General features: G+C 40.9%; 1 protein-coding gene across 23 annotated transcripts in view; it reads right to left on the bottom strand.

Annotated features, from left to right (window-relative positions):
- Positions 1-16,129, bottom strand: part of RIMS2 (regulating synaptic membrane exocytosis 2) — a 695,597-nt gene that overhangs the window by 528,530 nt on the left and 150,938 nt on the right. For 15 of the 23 annotated variants that reach the window (XM_029062326.2, XM_039911826.1, XM_039911827.1 and 12 more), the window contains one exon: positions 15,261-15,272. The exons of the other annotated variants lie outside the window; for them this stretch is intronic. In XM_029062326.2, the coding sequence (XP_028918159.1) occupies positions 15,261-15,272 (12 nt within the window). The remainder of the gene's footprint in view (positions 1-15,260; positions 15,273-16,129) is intronic. 23 annotated transcript variants of the gene reach the window in all.

Genomic DNA, 16,129 nt, shown 5'->3' with positions numbered 1-16,129 from the left:
ACAAACGAGGGAACTGAGGCACAGAGAAGTGAAGTGTTTTGCCGCAGGTGTCACAATAGACAAGTGGAGAGGCCAGGATTGGAATCCAGGTCCTTCTGACTTCTAGGTTCCTGCTCTGTCCACTACATCATGCTGCTTCTCTACTTGGCCGCTAGAGACCAGGAAGTAGCCAAGGTAATGAGGAAGAGCAGCAATGGCAGCCAATTGTAAAATGCTCCCGACTGAGTCCTCATACAGGAAGAAGTGTGAGGAGGAGTGGCTGAAAGGCCCAAGACCTTATACCAGACTGGGGCATTGGGCTAAGAGAATGGAATCGGGGCTAGCAGACGTGACAACCGTCTCTCTCCCTGTCAGGGGGCCAATTCCTAGTATGCACACTGAGGGCTAGCATCCAGCAAGATGGTGGGTGCTGCTTCTAAGTTGTATGAAGAATACAGGGGAAGCATCAGGGTGTAGTGGAAAAACATGGGCCTGGGAGTCAGAAGGTCATAGGTCCTAATCCTGCTCTGCTACCTATCCGCTGTGTGGACTTGGGCAAGTCACTTCACATCATTTCCCAGGGCCTCAGTTACCTCATCTGCAAAATGGGGATTGAGACTAGGAGCCCCTCATGGGGCAGGGAATGTGTCCAACCCGATTTGCTAGTACCCACCCCAGTGCTTGGCACACAGTAAGTGCTTACCAGATACTACAATTATTATTATTGTGATTATTATTAATAAAGATGGATAAAGAAAAATGCAGAATTACAAGGTTTGGAGGACTGGCAACCCAGAAATCAGTCAGTAGACAAAGAAAAAGAAGGACCTTATCCACAGGACAAGATGACAAAAAGGGAAGCAGCATGGCCTAGTGGATAGAGTACAGACCTGGGAGTCAGAATAACTTGTGTTCTAATCCCAGCTCTGCCACTTGGCTGTGTGACCTTGGACAAGTCACTTAACTTTTCTATAGCTAAATTACCTCATCTGTAAAAAGGGGACTAAGACTGAGAGCACTGTATGGTAGAGGGACTGTATCCAACCCAATTATCTTGTATTTACAGCAATTAGTACAGCTCCTGGCACATAGTAAGTGCCTAACAACTACCATTTAAAAAAAAAAAGCATTGGAAGCAAAACTAATGGGGACACAAAAAGGATAAAGGTGTGAAACCTGGAATTTACTGATATAAAACAGGCTGAAATAGGTTTTCTTATCCAAATATTTTTATATGAAAATTGTAAATTAGTGTCTGAAGACCTGACTAGGGTTTTCTTTTAAATCCTGTGGAGACACAGAGTTGATAGCATATAAAGAAAAATATGTATTTGGATGTGAAGGAGAGAGAGTTGGGAATGATTATTCTAGTTCTTTTATGGTTTTAACTTTGGGAAAGTGGCAAAGGAAGCAGAAAGCAATCTTAAAATGTAATCTCTTTGACAGCAAAGAACATGGGTCTTCTTAATGCCATGCTTTCCCAAGCACTTACTACAGCACTTAATAACATTCTGCAGGTGCTTTAATACCACTGAGGGATTGATGGATTTGGAATAGGGAAACTACTCTGTCAAGTTTTCAAATACATTAATGTAGTAATAGAATAATTACGGCACTTATTAGCACTTACTCTGTGCTAAGCACTACGGTAGATATAAAATAATCTGATTGGACCAACAATCCCTCTCTCACAAGGGGCTATGATTAAGAAAAGATATAGGATCCAGTGGAAAGTGTTTGGGAGAGTACAAGCAGCAGTGTGGTCTAGTGGATAAAGCACGGGCCTGGAGTCAGAGGACCTGAGTTCTAATTCTGCTCCATCACTTGTCTGCTGTGAGAAATTGGATGTGATCATTTCTCTGTGCCTCAGTTCCCTAATCTGTAAAATGGGAGATCCCTTTTCTACTTCCTACTTTGACTGTGAGCCCCACATGGGACATGATTATCTTGTATCTACAACAGCAGTTAGTACAGTGTTTGACACAAAGTACTAAAAAAAAAATCATGATTATTATTACTATACAAGGGAAGGAAGAGCACATATTTTATCGCCATTTTACAGAAGAGGAAACTGAAGCCTAGAGCAGTTGAGTGATTTTTCCAAGGTCACACAGAAACCCAGTGTTAAAACTGAGACTAGAATCTAGGTTCCAATTCATCCATTAAATAATAATTATTATTGAAACTCATTCAGTGCTAGGGTGAGTACCATAGCGTTAGTAGACCTAGTCCTGTGCTCTTTCCACTGAGCTCTACTGCCATGATAGCTGCCTTTTGACGATACTGTTTCATCTTTCATCTTGGCTGACCACAATGGGTTGAACAGCCCCACTTTGCCTGCAATCTGCCTGGACTTCTTTCTACTAGTCTATATGATTCTGTTCGGAATCTAGGTATCGGCTCTGGCTGACCACTTTATCGTGATCTCTGCAACTGCCTCGCTGCGGATATTCCTTCATTGTATGCTTTCTGGAAAGACTTTTGCAGGGACAGTGCCTGCACCTGGATAAGGAAGAGCGATATCCACCAGCAGAGCAGAAGGGGACAAAGAGTCCAAACAGAGAAAAAGTGACAGGGCAATCAATCAAGTGCTTAGGAGACGACAAGCAGCAGTAACGTCTAGTGGATAGAGCTTGGGCCTGGGAGTCAGAAGGACCTGGGTTCTAATCCCATGTCCGCCACTTGTCAGCTGCATGACCTTGAACTGGTCACTTCACTTCTCTGAATCTCAGTTCCCCCATCTATAAAATGGGGATTAAGTCTGTGAGCCCCATGTGGGATAGGGACAGGTAATATTCATCCCAAATATCTCATTTTGTTTCAATAGGTCCACAATTCTGAAAGTGCATTCTCTTAAGGCAGTTGGATTTTTCCACCTACACAGAACTACTTTTTAAAAATCTGTATTAAGAGGCATATTTGTTCCAATAACAATATAGGAATGAGTCCTTGAAAAACAGAGAGAGTTGGGAAGGTTTTATTTTTTTAAAAAAAGAGGAGTTAAATATGAAATAGGGTTTACTGCACATTTATATTTGGAAGAGTACACTTAAAACAGCTTTGCACCCAGGGTAGATCTTTCTAGCTTCAAGCCAGAAGGGAAGTCAAAATGCCAGCTTCATTTTTCTGTCCCTTGCTGGAGACCTGGAAGTGTTTCTCTTCTTTGAGGCCAGCTTGTAGAGACCCATGAGACAGTTTCTTTCGTTGTAGGGTGTTTTTTTGGTTTATTTTTTTTTTTGGTATTTGTTAGGCACTTACTATGTGCCGGGGGTAAAGGCAAGCTAATCATGTTGGACACAGTCCCTGTCCTGCATAGGGCTCACAGTCTTAATCCCCAATTTACTGAGGAACAGAGAAGTGAAGTGACTTGCCCAAGGTCACAAAGCTGACAAGTGGTGGAGCTGGAATTAGAATTCAAGTCCTCTGTGCTCAATCATTAGGACGTGCTGTTTCTCAAGGTTTGTGACCTTCAGAGGTGGCCATCTTCTACACCACTGCCCGTGTTGGGTCCTTCTATTAATAATATTAATTGTGATATTCGTTAAGTGTTTATTATGAGACAGGCATTCTATTAAGTGCTGGGGTGGAGACAAGCAAATCGAGTTGGACACAGTCCTTGGCTCATGTGGGGCTCACAGTCTCAATTCCCATTTTACAGATGAGGTAACTGAGACACAGAGAAGTGAAGTGACTTGCCCAACATTACACAGCCACCAAGTGGTAGTCAGGATTAGAACCCATGACCTGACTCCTAGACCTGTGCTCTATCCACTATGGCCTTTGCTCCCTTCCCTCCTTCTTCCCTCCTGGTTCTGCCCCCATCCCACCAAAAGAGACCAGAAATTCCGGTCACTTCAGTCTCATCCCCAGCCTAGCCAGGCAGCCCTGGGGAGGCAAAGCAGGGTTCATTTTGCCTTTGCTTAGCTCTACCCCAACTTCACTCTGTCCTCAGAATAAGAAGTTAGCATCCTCACTATTCACTTTCTTGGCCCCTGCCCTCATAACTTTTCTTCATTCTTCTTTGGACTTTGCCTTACGATGTCAAGTCATTTCCAACCCACAGTGACTCCATGGACACATCTCTCCCAGAAAACCCTGCCTCCATCTGCAATCATTCCAGTAGTGGGCCCATAGAGTTTTCTTGGTAAAAATACGCAAGTGGTTTACCACTGCCTTCTTCCTCAAAGTCAACTTGAGTCTCCACCCTCGACTCTCTCATTCATTCATTCAATAGTATTTATTGAGCGCTTACTATGTGCAGAGCACTGTACTAAGCGCTTGGGATGAACAAGTCAGCAACAGATAGAGACAGTCCCTGCCGTTTGACGGGCTTACAGTCTAATCGGGGGAGACGGACAGACAAGAACAATGGCACTAAACAGCGTCAAACCCATGCCGCTACTGCCCAGTGCAGGTGAATTTCGACTTGGAGCAGATCACCTTCCACTCACTAGCCACTGCCCAAGATAGGAATGGAATGAGAATGTCTCCCTTTGACTCTCCCTACCGTAGCTGCGACTGGTAGAGTACTGGAAACTTTCCAGGTGCCATCTTTCTTGAGAGGGGCTCCTTGAACCTAGAGGTCCTTTTTTTTTTAGAATTCAACTGGAATACTTTTTCTCCAACTAATCTCACATAATTGATTGGCCAAGCAATAAGCACACCTAGCTACCGCAAACCCCTAGAGTGCAAAAGGCTCGGCTGGAGCAGACCTCACTTGCGTGATTTGAGGAAGAAGACACTGACACTCCTCAATGTAGTTTCAAACTCTCAGTGGTGCAAAAGCCTGGTAGCAATTAGCAGCAAAACAAATACAGTTGTCATTAGACTACCAGTCAATCAATGGCACTTATTGAGCACGTACTGTGTGCAGAGTACTGTATTAAGCACTTGGGAAAATACAGTTTAATAGCATTGATAGACAATTCCTCCTCAAAAGGAGGAGCTCAGTTTCACTGCTTTTGTCCAACTAAGTAGGGAGGTATCCAACAGGATTAGTCTGTATCTACCCCAGCATTTAATACATTGACTGGCACATAGTGAACACTTTGCAACTACCATAAGAAAAAAAAGTATCTTACATATTCGAGCACTGCCGGAAAGGGTCAGGAAGATCCATTTCTGTTATGTTGCTATTCAACCATGCCCTTCGAGGGCTGTGAAACAGCTAACTGGAGCAGAAGTCTATTTTAAGAGTACCCTTCCAAATATAAATGGGCAATAAATGATATTTCATGCTTAACTCCTCCTTTTAAGTAAAGTCTTCCCAACTCCCTATGATAATAACAATAAGGGTATTTGTTAAGTGCTTACTATGTGCCAAGCACTGCTCTAAGTGCTGGGATAGATACAAGGAAATCAGGTTGTCCCACATGGGACTCACAGTCTTAACTTCTCTGTGCTTCGGTTACTTCATCTGTAAAAAGGGAATTAAGTGACTTGCCCAAAGTCACACAGCTAAGTGGTGGAGTCAGGATTAGATCCCATGACCTCTGACTCCCAAGGCCATGCTCTTTCCACTATGCCACACTAATATGTTTTTCAAGGTCTCAAATAGATCCAGTACCCTATTTCTATATTTATTATTGGAGAAAATATACCTTTTAATACAAATTTTTAAATAGTAATTCTGTGCAGGTGGAAAAATCCAGCTGCCTTAAGAAAACCCACTTTCAGAATTTTGGACCTAATGAAACAAAGTGAGATACTTGGGATGAATATTATCTTTGAGATCAGTGAAGCCTCTCAGCACGTTCACATTAAACATGAATTTGGTTTAAGGTACTTGGCAACTGCATAGTGTCAAACACTGTTCTAAGTGCTGGGGTAGGTACAAGTCAATTAGATCAGATACAGTCCCTATCCTACATGAGGCTCACAGTCCTAAGTAGGAGGGAGAATAGGGATTCAATCCCCATCTTACAGTTGAAGAAATTGAGGCACAGAGAAGTTGAATAACTTGCCCAAGTTTACACAGCAAGCAATTGGCAGAGCTGGGATAAGAACCGTCGCTGTCTGTCTCCCCCGATTAGACTGTAAGCCTGTCATTGGACAGGGATTTATCTACCTGTTGCCCGAATTGTACATTCCAAGCGCTTAATACAGTGCTCTGCACATAGTAAGCCCTCAATAAATACTATTGAATGAATCTGACTTCCAGGCTCATGCTCTTTCCACTAGACAACACTCCTTCTCCCTCAAATAAAACCTGTTCTCATCTTTTTAAACTTCTTCCAACAGGCTGCATTAATAGATAAATCAATCAATTGTATTTATTGAACGCTTACTGTGTGCAGATGAATCATATTTATTGAGCATTTGTGTATGAGCACTGTACTAATCACTTGGGTGAGTACAATATAACAGAATTGCTAGACACGATCCCTGCCCACAAGGAGCTTATGGTCTAAAGCACTGACCTATGCACTTGGGAGAGTATAATGCAATAGAGTCAGTAGAAATGCTCGCTGCTCACAAGGAGCTCACTGTCTCACTGCTTTTATCAAACTAAGGAGGGGTGTATATTCCAACATCAGGGAAACCACCAATACTGTATCTTGTTCTGTAAAATTCAAGTATACACTGACAGTTTCAGCAGGAATGCTCCAGTCTTACGAATGTTGTTTCACTTTGGGTCCCATCCCAACAATTCCAAGTGGGAAGTCCAGTGGGGAGGAGGGGTAAACTTAAGGAATGATTAAGATGAGCTTGGAACTGTGGGGTTGAGGAGACGTCAGATAGGACAGGTGGGAGGGTAGAGCAAGGGGTTGTTGGTAGGGATGAGAGCCCAAGGTTATAGAAACCAGATAGACACCTCTCCAGGAGACTGCAAAGAGAAAGTGGAAAAGAAAAACAACTAACAAGCAGCATGTTCATACACTACAAACATCCACCTACAAGAATATCTGCCCTTCTCTTTGAGGAGGCATGGAGACCATAAAAGCAAGGGTGCAAGGAAATCCACACTTCTAGGAAGCCAAGGTAGCTTTGGGACCATTGGCTCAATTCTAATTCTGCATCTGTTATCTTAGTGACAGCAAAATTGGTCAGCCTTAGTAGTAATATATAACATATGTGAAAGATATATGCTGAGAAGCAGCATGGCCTAGTGGATAGAGCACAGTCCTGGGAGTCAGAAGGAAATTCTGACTCTGGGATATGGACTGTGGTCCAACCTTGATCAGCTTGTACCTACCCCAAAGCTTAGTACAGTGTTTGGCACGTAATCCCCATTTAAAATAAGCATTTAAATACCATTTTAAGAGAGACATCTGATCCAACCATAAGGAGTAGCATGGCATAGTGGATAGAATGCAGGCCTAGGATTCAGAAGGTCATGGATTCTAATCCCTGATCTGCCATGGATTCTAATCCCTGATCTGCCACTTGTCTGCTGTGTGACCTTAGGCAAGTCACTTCACTGTGCCTCAGTGACTTCATCTGTAAAATGGGACTTGAGACCGTGTGCCCCATGTGGGACAGGTAGTGTATCCAGCCCAATTTAATGGATATATTTTATCTTCCCCAGCACTTAGGACAGTGCCTGGTACACAGTGAGCACAAACATTCATTCATCCAATCATTTATTAATTGCTTATTGTGTGCAGAGCACTGTACTAAGCATTTGGGAAAGTACAATACAACAACAAACAGTGACCTTCCTTGTCCACAATGAGTTCACAGTCTAGAGGGCGGGAGACAAAAATCAATAAATAAATTTAAAGATATATACTTAAGTATTGTGGGGCCTGGGAGAAGGGGGAGATCAAATGGAGCTAGTCAGGGAGATGTCGAAGGGAGTGGTACAGCCACAAGGAATGGCTAGCAAGTGGTGCCAACCTTGCTGCCCAATTAGGGGACTATCACAGCCCACAGAAGGAACCAGAGGAAACTAGGCTGCTGGGCTGAAGCCTGGAAATGTCTTGCTCTGGACTTCTAGCCAGATGAGGGGAAAACAAAAAGGGGCAGAAGATGGCAGTCCTGCCTCTGCAGAGTTTCCTGCCAGAAGTCCATCAATAGCATTGACTGGTTTATAGCCAAGAAGCATAGGCTTCCTGAGGACACTGGTGGCTCATACACCCTGTTTGACCCCCTTGCCCCTACACAGCAAGGTTCAAGATACTCCTGGAGAGAGCTGAGAGTCACATGGAGCTCTGAACCACTTGGGCTCCTTGTCAACACACCCCAAATCTTGAGAAGCTTGAAGCAGCTTGACCTAGTGGTTTGATCATGGGCCTAGGAGTCGGAAGGACCTGGGCTTTAATCCTGCCTCTGCCACTTGTCTGTTGAGTGACCTTGGGCAAGTCACTGCATTTCCTCTTGTGCCTCAGTTACCCTGTCTGTAAAATGGGGATTAAAACAGTGAGCCCTATGTGGGACAGGGACCTGTCCAACCTGTATCTACCCAATGCTTGGTACAGTGCTTAGCACATAGTAAGCATTTAACAAATTCAGTAAAAAATCCACAGAATATACCCCTGTGTAGGGAGTGAGCAAGGGTGCCTCTATACAGATGAACAATGAAGAGAGACAGAAAAAAGGGAAAGGTTCAAAACTGAAACAAAATCCCCAAAGAATAATTGTCATAAAACCAATTTCCTATAATAAAAGTGAATGTTTCATGGGTATCAGCTAGTGAACCTTACATACTCAAAACCACAAATCTCTTCTGTTCTGTAATGCATATTTAATAACAAGAGTATTTACTAAGTGCTTTCTATGTGAAGAGGACTGTTCTAAGAGCTGGGGAAGATAAAAGATACACAAATCAAACAGTCTCTCTCCTACATAGGGCTCAATTTAAGCAGAAGATGAGCTGATTTTAGTCTGTGACTATGCTGAGACTGATTCTTTCCAGCCAGGAGACACAGCCTATTCTCCATGAATTTATGTGGAGGTGAAGGCTCAGTTCAGTCCCTGCACCCTGCAGAGGAATAAAACACACAGTCATTCAGATGACCAAGTCCAAGGTCACTAAGGCTTCCCCAAACCCCAAGTAGATCCAGGGTCTGGGTGGCCTGGATCTATGTGGGGTTTGGGGCAGTCTTAATGAGTGAAAGCACCTCAAGCATAGGCCATTCCTTTTTTCGGAGAGCTGGAGGATGGTTCGGATAATTCCTCAGAACCACATTTTTTTATGGCATCTATTATGCATTGTATGCCAAGTACAGTACTAAACACTGGAGTAGACACAAGGTAATCAGGTTGAACACAGTCCTCTGTCCCTCCTGGGTGTCACAGTCTTAATCCCCATTTTACAGATGAGGGAACTGAGGCTCAGAGAAGTGAAGCAATTTGCCAAGGTCACAAAGCAGACGAGTGGTGGAGCCGGGATTACAACCCAGTTTCTTCTGACTTACAGGCTGTGCTTTATCCACCAGGCCAAGCTGTTTCTCCTCTGGAACAGATCTAGGGATTGTGCCAAATTCCCTAAGAGAAATGACCCAGAATAGACCAGCTCCTCAGGGGATGTCAGTAGTCTTCTTTGGGCTGTCCCATTCCACAGCCAAATACTCCAACTCAGAGACTGCAGCCCCAGGAGAATGCAGCACTCAACCAGGGGCAGCCAACTTTAACCTGCTCTGACAAAGAATGCAACGTGTTTACTGTCCCAGCAGTTCAGAGACTCAAATGTGTGTGCTTCACTCATTAATCGGAGAGGTGATACAACCAGGCTGCACTGACATATACCTCTCTAGAGGCCACATTTTTGAATGGAAAGAAACAGGCTCTACAACCTTCTAGGTTAAGATCAACCTTGAATGATACACAGAAGACAAAGCAAAATTGGGAAAGCGTATCCCACTTTCTCTAGACTGTAGGTTTATTGTGAACAGGGAACATGGTACTGTATATGAAAAGCAGCGTGGGTTAGTGGACAGAGCACAGGCCTGGGATTCAGAAGGACCTGGGTTCTAATCCCAGCTCCACCACTTATCTGCTGTGTGACCTTGGGCAAGTCACTTCACTTCTCTGGGCCTCAGTTCCCTCCTCTGTAATTTGGGGATTAAGACTGTGAGACGCTTGTGGGACAGGGATTGGGTCCAACCTGATTACCTTGTATATATGTCAGCACTTGGAACATTGCTTGGCACATAGTAAGTGCTTAACAAGTATCATAATAATAATTATTCAATAGCATTTATTGAGCGCTTACTATGTGCAGAGCACTGTACTAAGCACTTAGAATGAACAAGTCGGCAACAGATAGAGACAGTCCCTGCCGTTTGACGGGCTTACAGTCTAATCGATCAAGAGTTTAGTACAGTGCTCTGCACACAATATGTGCTCAAATATGATTGATTGCTTTCCACAACCAGAATCACTAAATGAATGAACCCCCCTCCAAATCCTGCATTAGCTAATGTTTAAGTGGTTTCATGAGTTGTCCTATATAAGCAATCCTAGAGGTTACTATTAGAGGGTAAGGTCCCAGCCAGGATAGCGTGCTTAAAAATGGCTGGCAAGAGGATTTTAGGGAAAGGAGGATGGATTATAAACCCCACGGTATAATGGGGCTGTGTTTGCCCACTACTTTAAGAAACTTATGGGACAGTGTGGGAGGAGATTGGCTGAGGATGATGCTGGATTCTCCTGAGAAGGTAAACAGGAAGTCAGGCAGTTGGAGTTTCCTGCCCTGGGTACTTAGAGATTGGTTGACCACATCTGAGGAGACTTAAATTTTGGTATTATCTGTTATCTTTTTCCAGTTCATGTTACAGACAAATCTCAATTTTGATCATTATCTTGCTTGGCAATCTGGTTCAGCCATGGTTATTAGGGCTCAGTCCTGGCTGGAGATTTTAATCCCATATTTTCCTTGGATTGTCCTAAATTTAAAAATGCCAAATTTCAGTCCTAGTTTGGGCTTATACAGCTAGAAGACACTAATTTCAATATCATGAAGCAAATGGTTCATGAACCATATCATGAACCTAATGGTTACAAGGACCCACTGTAACTTATCAGAGAAGGACAAAGCCAGACTTTATACAACCTTCACCTACTCCAGCCAGAGATGCTGATAAAACTACAGGACACTAGTGATATGTGACAGAGACAAAACCTAAGTGCAGTCCTCCAAGGATCAACTCCCTCCAAAGATATTTTCCTTGTATCACTAACAAATGCTTGAAATACCGGCTTTCACTCCCACTTAAACTGAGCTCACTGAAGAACACAAGAACTGTTCTACCTGATTATCTTGTAGCTAACCCAATGCTTAGTACAAAGCTTGGCATATATTAAGGACTTAAATACCACAATTATTATTATCACTCTTGAAATAAAAAAAGGTAAATGGGCAGTTAGTCACTATATATATCAATCCATGAGGAAAAGAGAGATGTCTGTCCAGTAATGCTTCAAGAAGATGATCAGTAGAACAGTATGAAATACAGATTGAAGCAGGGAGAGGCTGGAGGCAGGGAGATCAGTGAAGAAGCTGATACATGTGTGTGGCCAGAATGATAGCTGTGGGGTAAAGAGAAAAGGGCAAATCTGGGAAATATTATGAAGGACAAAAATTAGCAAGCTTTAGCAGGTGTTAGAAGGTGAAGGCCTCTCTCAGGGTCGCACCTGGAGAGTTGCCAGTGTTACAGGAGGGAGAGTCAAGTAGAGGCATACCCACTCCATTCCTAGCTTGGGCAGTGGCTAGCAAGTAGAAGGTAATCTATTACAAGTCAAATTTCACCCATGCTGGGCAGCAGCGGCATGGGAGAGAGTCGAGGGCAGAGACTCAAGTTTACTGCAAGGAAGGTGGCAGTGGTAAACCACTTCCATATTTTTACCAAGAAAACTCTATGGAGACACTACCAGCGTGACAGCAGATGGAGAGTGGGGCGTTCTAGGAGAGATGTGTCCGTGGTGCCGCTATGGGTCGGAAACGACTCAACGGCATAAGACAAGACAAGAAGGTAAAGAACCAATGACAATGAAGAGTCAAAAACTGCCACAATTGCAAATCTCTGGGATGGGGAAGGTAGTGATATTCCAAGCACTTAGTACAGTGCTCTGCACATAGTAAATGCTCAATAAATACTATTGAATGAATGATGATGTCAGATAGATAGAGTCAAGAGAAGGTAGTGGGGAGGAGAAGGTTAGGTGGCGGATGGGAATGACAATTTTACTTGCGGACAGGCTGAGCTGGGGTACCTTTTCAACTGGAAAAGTGGGACCATTCAACCCTTATGTCAAGAACTGTCAATTATACAAGTCAACAAGGCAGACTGGGATACATCACTACTGAGCAATGCCTTCAGGCTGGCTTTTCCCTAACTACTTCTAAAGTCAACACTGACAATTTCAGCAAGAGAGAAATTTGATTCTTTGTGAATTCTACAGAAACTTAGAATGTAACCTCATAGCACATATGTATAAATCCGTAATTTATCTATATCAGTGTCTATCTCCCCCTCTATTCTTTAAGCTCATTGTAGGCAGGGAAAATGTCTCGTGTTGTACTCTCCCAAGTGCTTAGTTCAGTGCTCTGCACACAGTAAGCACTCAATACAATTGACCAATTGAAGTTGAAAACCTGCAAATATTCACTTACCTTTCTGGATTATATCTTTTTAATGAATAATAACATACTGGAATGCTGAATTAACACCTATCTTAGACTGTCAGCTCACTGTGGGTAGGGAATGTGTCTATTATATTGTACTCTCCCAAGCACTTAGTACAGTGTTCTACCCACAGTAGGCACTCAATAGATATGAATAAATGACTAAGCCTATGTTGTGATGAAAGTCTGTTCACTAATTTATATTTCTGAGTCACATAGACTTTTACTTCGGGATACCCCTGGTGGATCTGATTGGCTATAGGGACCCTGATATAACTTTTTTTTTTTTTCAAAGAGGGAGAGCCATCCAGGGTCCCCCAGAAGTTTCCCAGACCAGGAAGTACTATTGTAAATTGGTTTAAACTCTCTTGAGGTTTTGGGCTAGCAAGTCCCTTGCAAGTGCCCTGGTCTATACTTAAGCCCTGAAGAAAAGGAGCTTTAAAATTTTTGCTGTGTGAGAATTCATTCTAAGTTTCAGCAAGAGTAAATGATGAGAAATTGTGACTCCCCCCCTCCAAACCCAAAAGTATTCTGTCACAATTTTGAAATTATTTGGTCCCTAACTCCACAGTCAGAAGCAAGGGAGGGATCCATTACACAATGTTATTTGCTTCAGAGTCACCTATGTCTGGGTCTCTTAAGAGAGATATTAAGAGTAGAAAGAAAGGGCTCCCAAGTGCTATCTCAGAGCAATTCCCAGGATAATTTAGGGAGAGAGCAAACATATTCCATAGACGCATTATTGTCTAATACAGCATGGGCCTGGTAGAGGGACTTGGGTTCTAATCCTGGCTGCCCCTTGTCTGCTGTGTGACCTTGGGTAAGTCACTTCAGTTCTCTGTGCTTCAGTTACCTCATCTGTAAAATCAGGATTAAGACTGTGAGCCCCATGTGAGACAGAACGGTGTCCCATCTGATTGGCTTGTATCTACCCCAGTGCTTAGGACATTGCCGGCATTTCACAAATGCCATTAAAAAAAAAAAAAAAAAAGATATCCCTGCACACAAACCGAAAAATCTTTCCTGTGCACGCAAGCGAGGGCTACTTCTCCCCAAAACTATATCAATGGGGACATTCCTAATCAAATTACCCAAACTTGAACAGGCAGGGATTAAAGAGATGGACTTTCATTTGTTCCTCTAAAGACAGTAATTATCAGTAATCTCTATGAGCAATAGAATTTAGAGATCACCCATCTAAATCAACTGAACTGTAAATAAACAACACTGGAAAAATCAGCTTCTACTTTGATCCAAAATGAAATGCAATAAACTTGGAATTATTGAAGTCATTCAAGTCCCCAAATCACTATTATTTTTATATGCCACCAGGTAAATTTCTGCTGACAAAAAATTTCTTGCTACAAATAAAGGAAAGTTTTATTACATTGCAACTACACTTCCCAAATATCTGAATTATTTTTTGATGTTACCATTGGGTAGATTAAAGCTGGCCTCTTATCTGTAGTTGTGCTTTTATCTCTCTAATGTATTTCAACTGCTTTAAGTCATCTTGCATAGTACAGTTTCTTGTGAAGTCAACAGGGAAAGAGTGGCAACTTCAAAAGGAAATAGTAATTTGATTCTTTGTGAATGCTATGGAAGTTTAGAATATAGTTGAAAATCTGCAAACATTCACTTACCTTTCTGGATTGTACCTTTTAATGCAGAATTATATCCTGGAAAGCTGAATTAAGCCTAGTATGCTAGTGAAAGTAGGTTCATTAACCAGTATTTTTTGTGTCACATGGACTTTTATTTCACCAAATAAATTTCACACTGATCTATGACACTGTAATGGATTTCTTCTGTAAATTTGTTTAAAATGCATTGTTATGAAATAGTTCAAATACACCAAAATCACTCTAATAAGGGCTACCACTATGTATAAATAAAAATTCCTCATTATTAGGAATGTTATTGGAATTTATCCATTATTGTAATGTAAGCTGACAATCAAGCATTTTAAAATTTTAAATAAAATTTTTTACTACAGAGCTTGGGGTTTGCCTCTGATTTTTCTTAACTCTTTTTGAAAATCAAGCTAAGGAAACACTAGTGAACAGTATTTGGACTAAACAACATGTGTATTTTGGAAGAAAAATGTCAGTATTTTACTAACATTTTACTCAAATTTCTCAAATTAATAGATTAAAATGAAAAGATGTTTAATGTTTAATATTAATTCAAAACATTTCTCATACTAAATATATATATATATATATATATATATATATATATATATATATATATATATATATATATCAAAAATGCCTTCTGAATTTCAGTCTGGATAGATTTTACTGCTGAAAATAATGATTGTAGTTTAGTCTATTCCCCCAAAGAAAGTATGATGCTAAGTTTAGGCAACTAAATTATTAAATAAATTAAAAGCATTAATGTTTAAGAGCTCATGAAGAATACAACGGATTTCAGTGATCTTCCTTAAACAAAACTGGAATTACCAAATTATTGCTTAGTAGAGAAAATTCGGGTGCACTTCCTATTGCTTCAGTTTCTGAATTGAATTCCCTGTTCATGATGCAATAAAAAGGTTTTCTTTTCAGGAATTTTGATAACATACCCCAGTGTTAATGCATTAAATCTGTAACATAACATTCAACAGTACACAAAGCTACTAGTAATACTAATTTTTAAAATCATTAATAATACCAAAAAGAATAAGTAATATTAGACATAAAAGGGCTCTAACCACTTTGTCCTCCTGGTGTGAATGTCCACGAAAGCAAGTGAGAAAGGACAGAAAAAGACAAAAGAAAAAAAATGAAAGAATTACTTCCATTCTGAAAGCAAGTAAGAGTTATCAATAAAATAATAAGAATTGAAACAAAAGCTATAACACAGTTTACTTTGAAAAATAGGAAATGAAAGAGATAATCAATTTTATTTAAAGGAAAAGAAGTGTATCCTGCATTTTTATAGAACTAATTTTTGGACTGTACTGAAACACTTATAATACTTTCTAGGAAGAAAACATTTAATTATCCAGGACAAAGAGAACATTTAGTCGCAAAAGGAAAAACACAGATATAGTAATAGTAAGAAAAAAAGTTTAGGTGTGTGCAAATACATAATCATTCTTATTTAATATTATTTATATCACATTCATCTTTTCAATTATGTTAGCAATTATGTTCTCACTTAGACTACACAAATATCTTAGCAATTATGTTCTCACTTAGACTACATACATTGCTTCTGAAAAATGATTTAAACCCATTCAATCAGAAATATTTTTGGTATTTGTAATTAAAGAGATTTTTAGAAGTGCATAAGACTATTCTTGGAATTAAGATTAATGAATTTTATTATTCCTCTGGGCAAGGAAAAGTATATGGGTCTATAGGTTTTGACTGACATGTTGAGAACAAGAGAACTGCCTGGTAAATATTTTACAATAAAATCATAATTTTACTCACAAATTAGGTCATTCAACTAGGTCTATGACCAGGTGCCCAGTTATGTTGAAAAGTAAAATTCTAAAGGAGTGCAATAACTTCCCAGATCTTCCCACTTCTATTGTTTCATTTAAAATCATAAAACAGCATTTTGAAAAATTAT

The sequence above is a fragment of the Ornithorhynchus anatinus genome, chromosome 4, assembly GCF_004115215.2.
Source record: "Ornithorhynchus anatinus isolate Pmale09 chromosome 4, mOrnAna1.pri.v4, whole genome shotgun sequence".
Classification (NCBI taxonomy): domain Eukaryota; kingdom Metazoa; phylum Chordata; class Mammalia; order Monotremata; family Ornithorhynchidae; genus Ornithorhynchus; species Ornithorhynchus anatinus.
The sequence above is the reverse complement of the archived record's forward strand: the minus strand, read 5'-3'. Positions and strand labels throughout refer to the sequence as shown.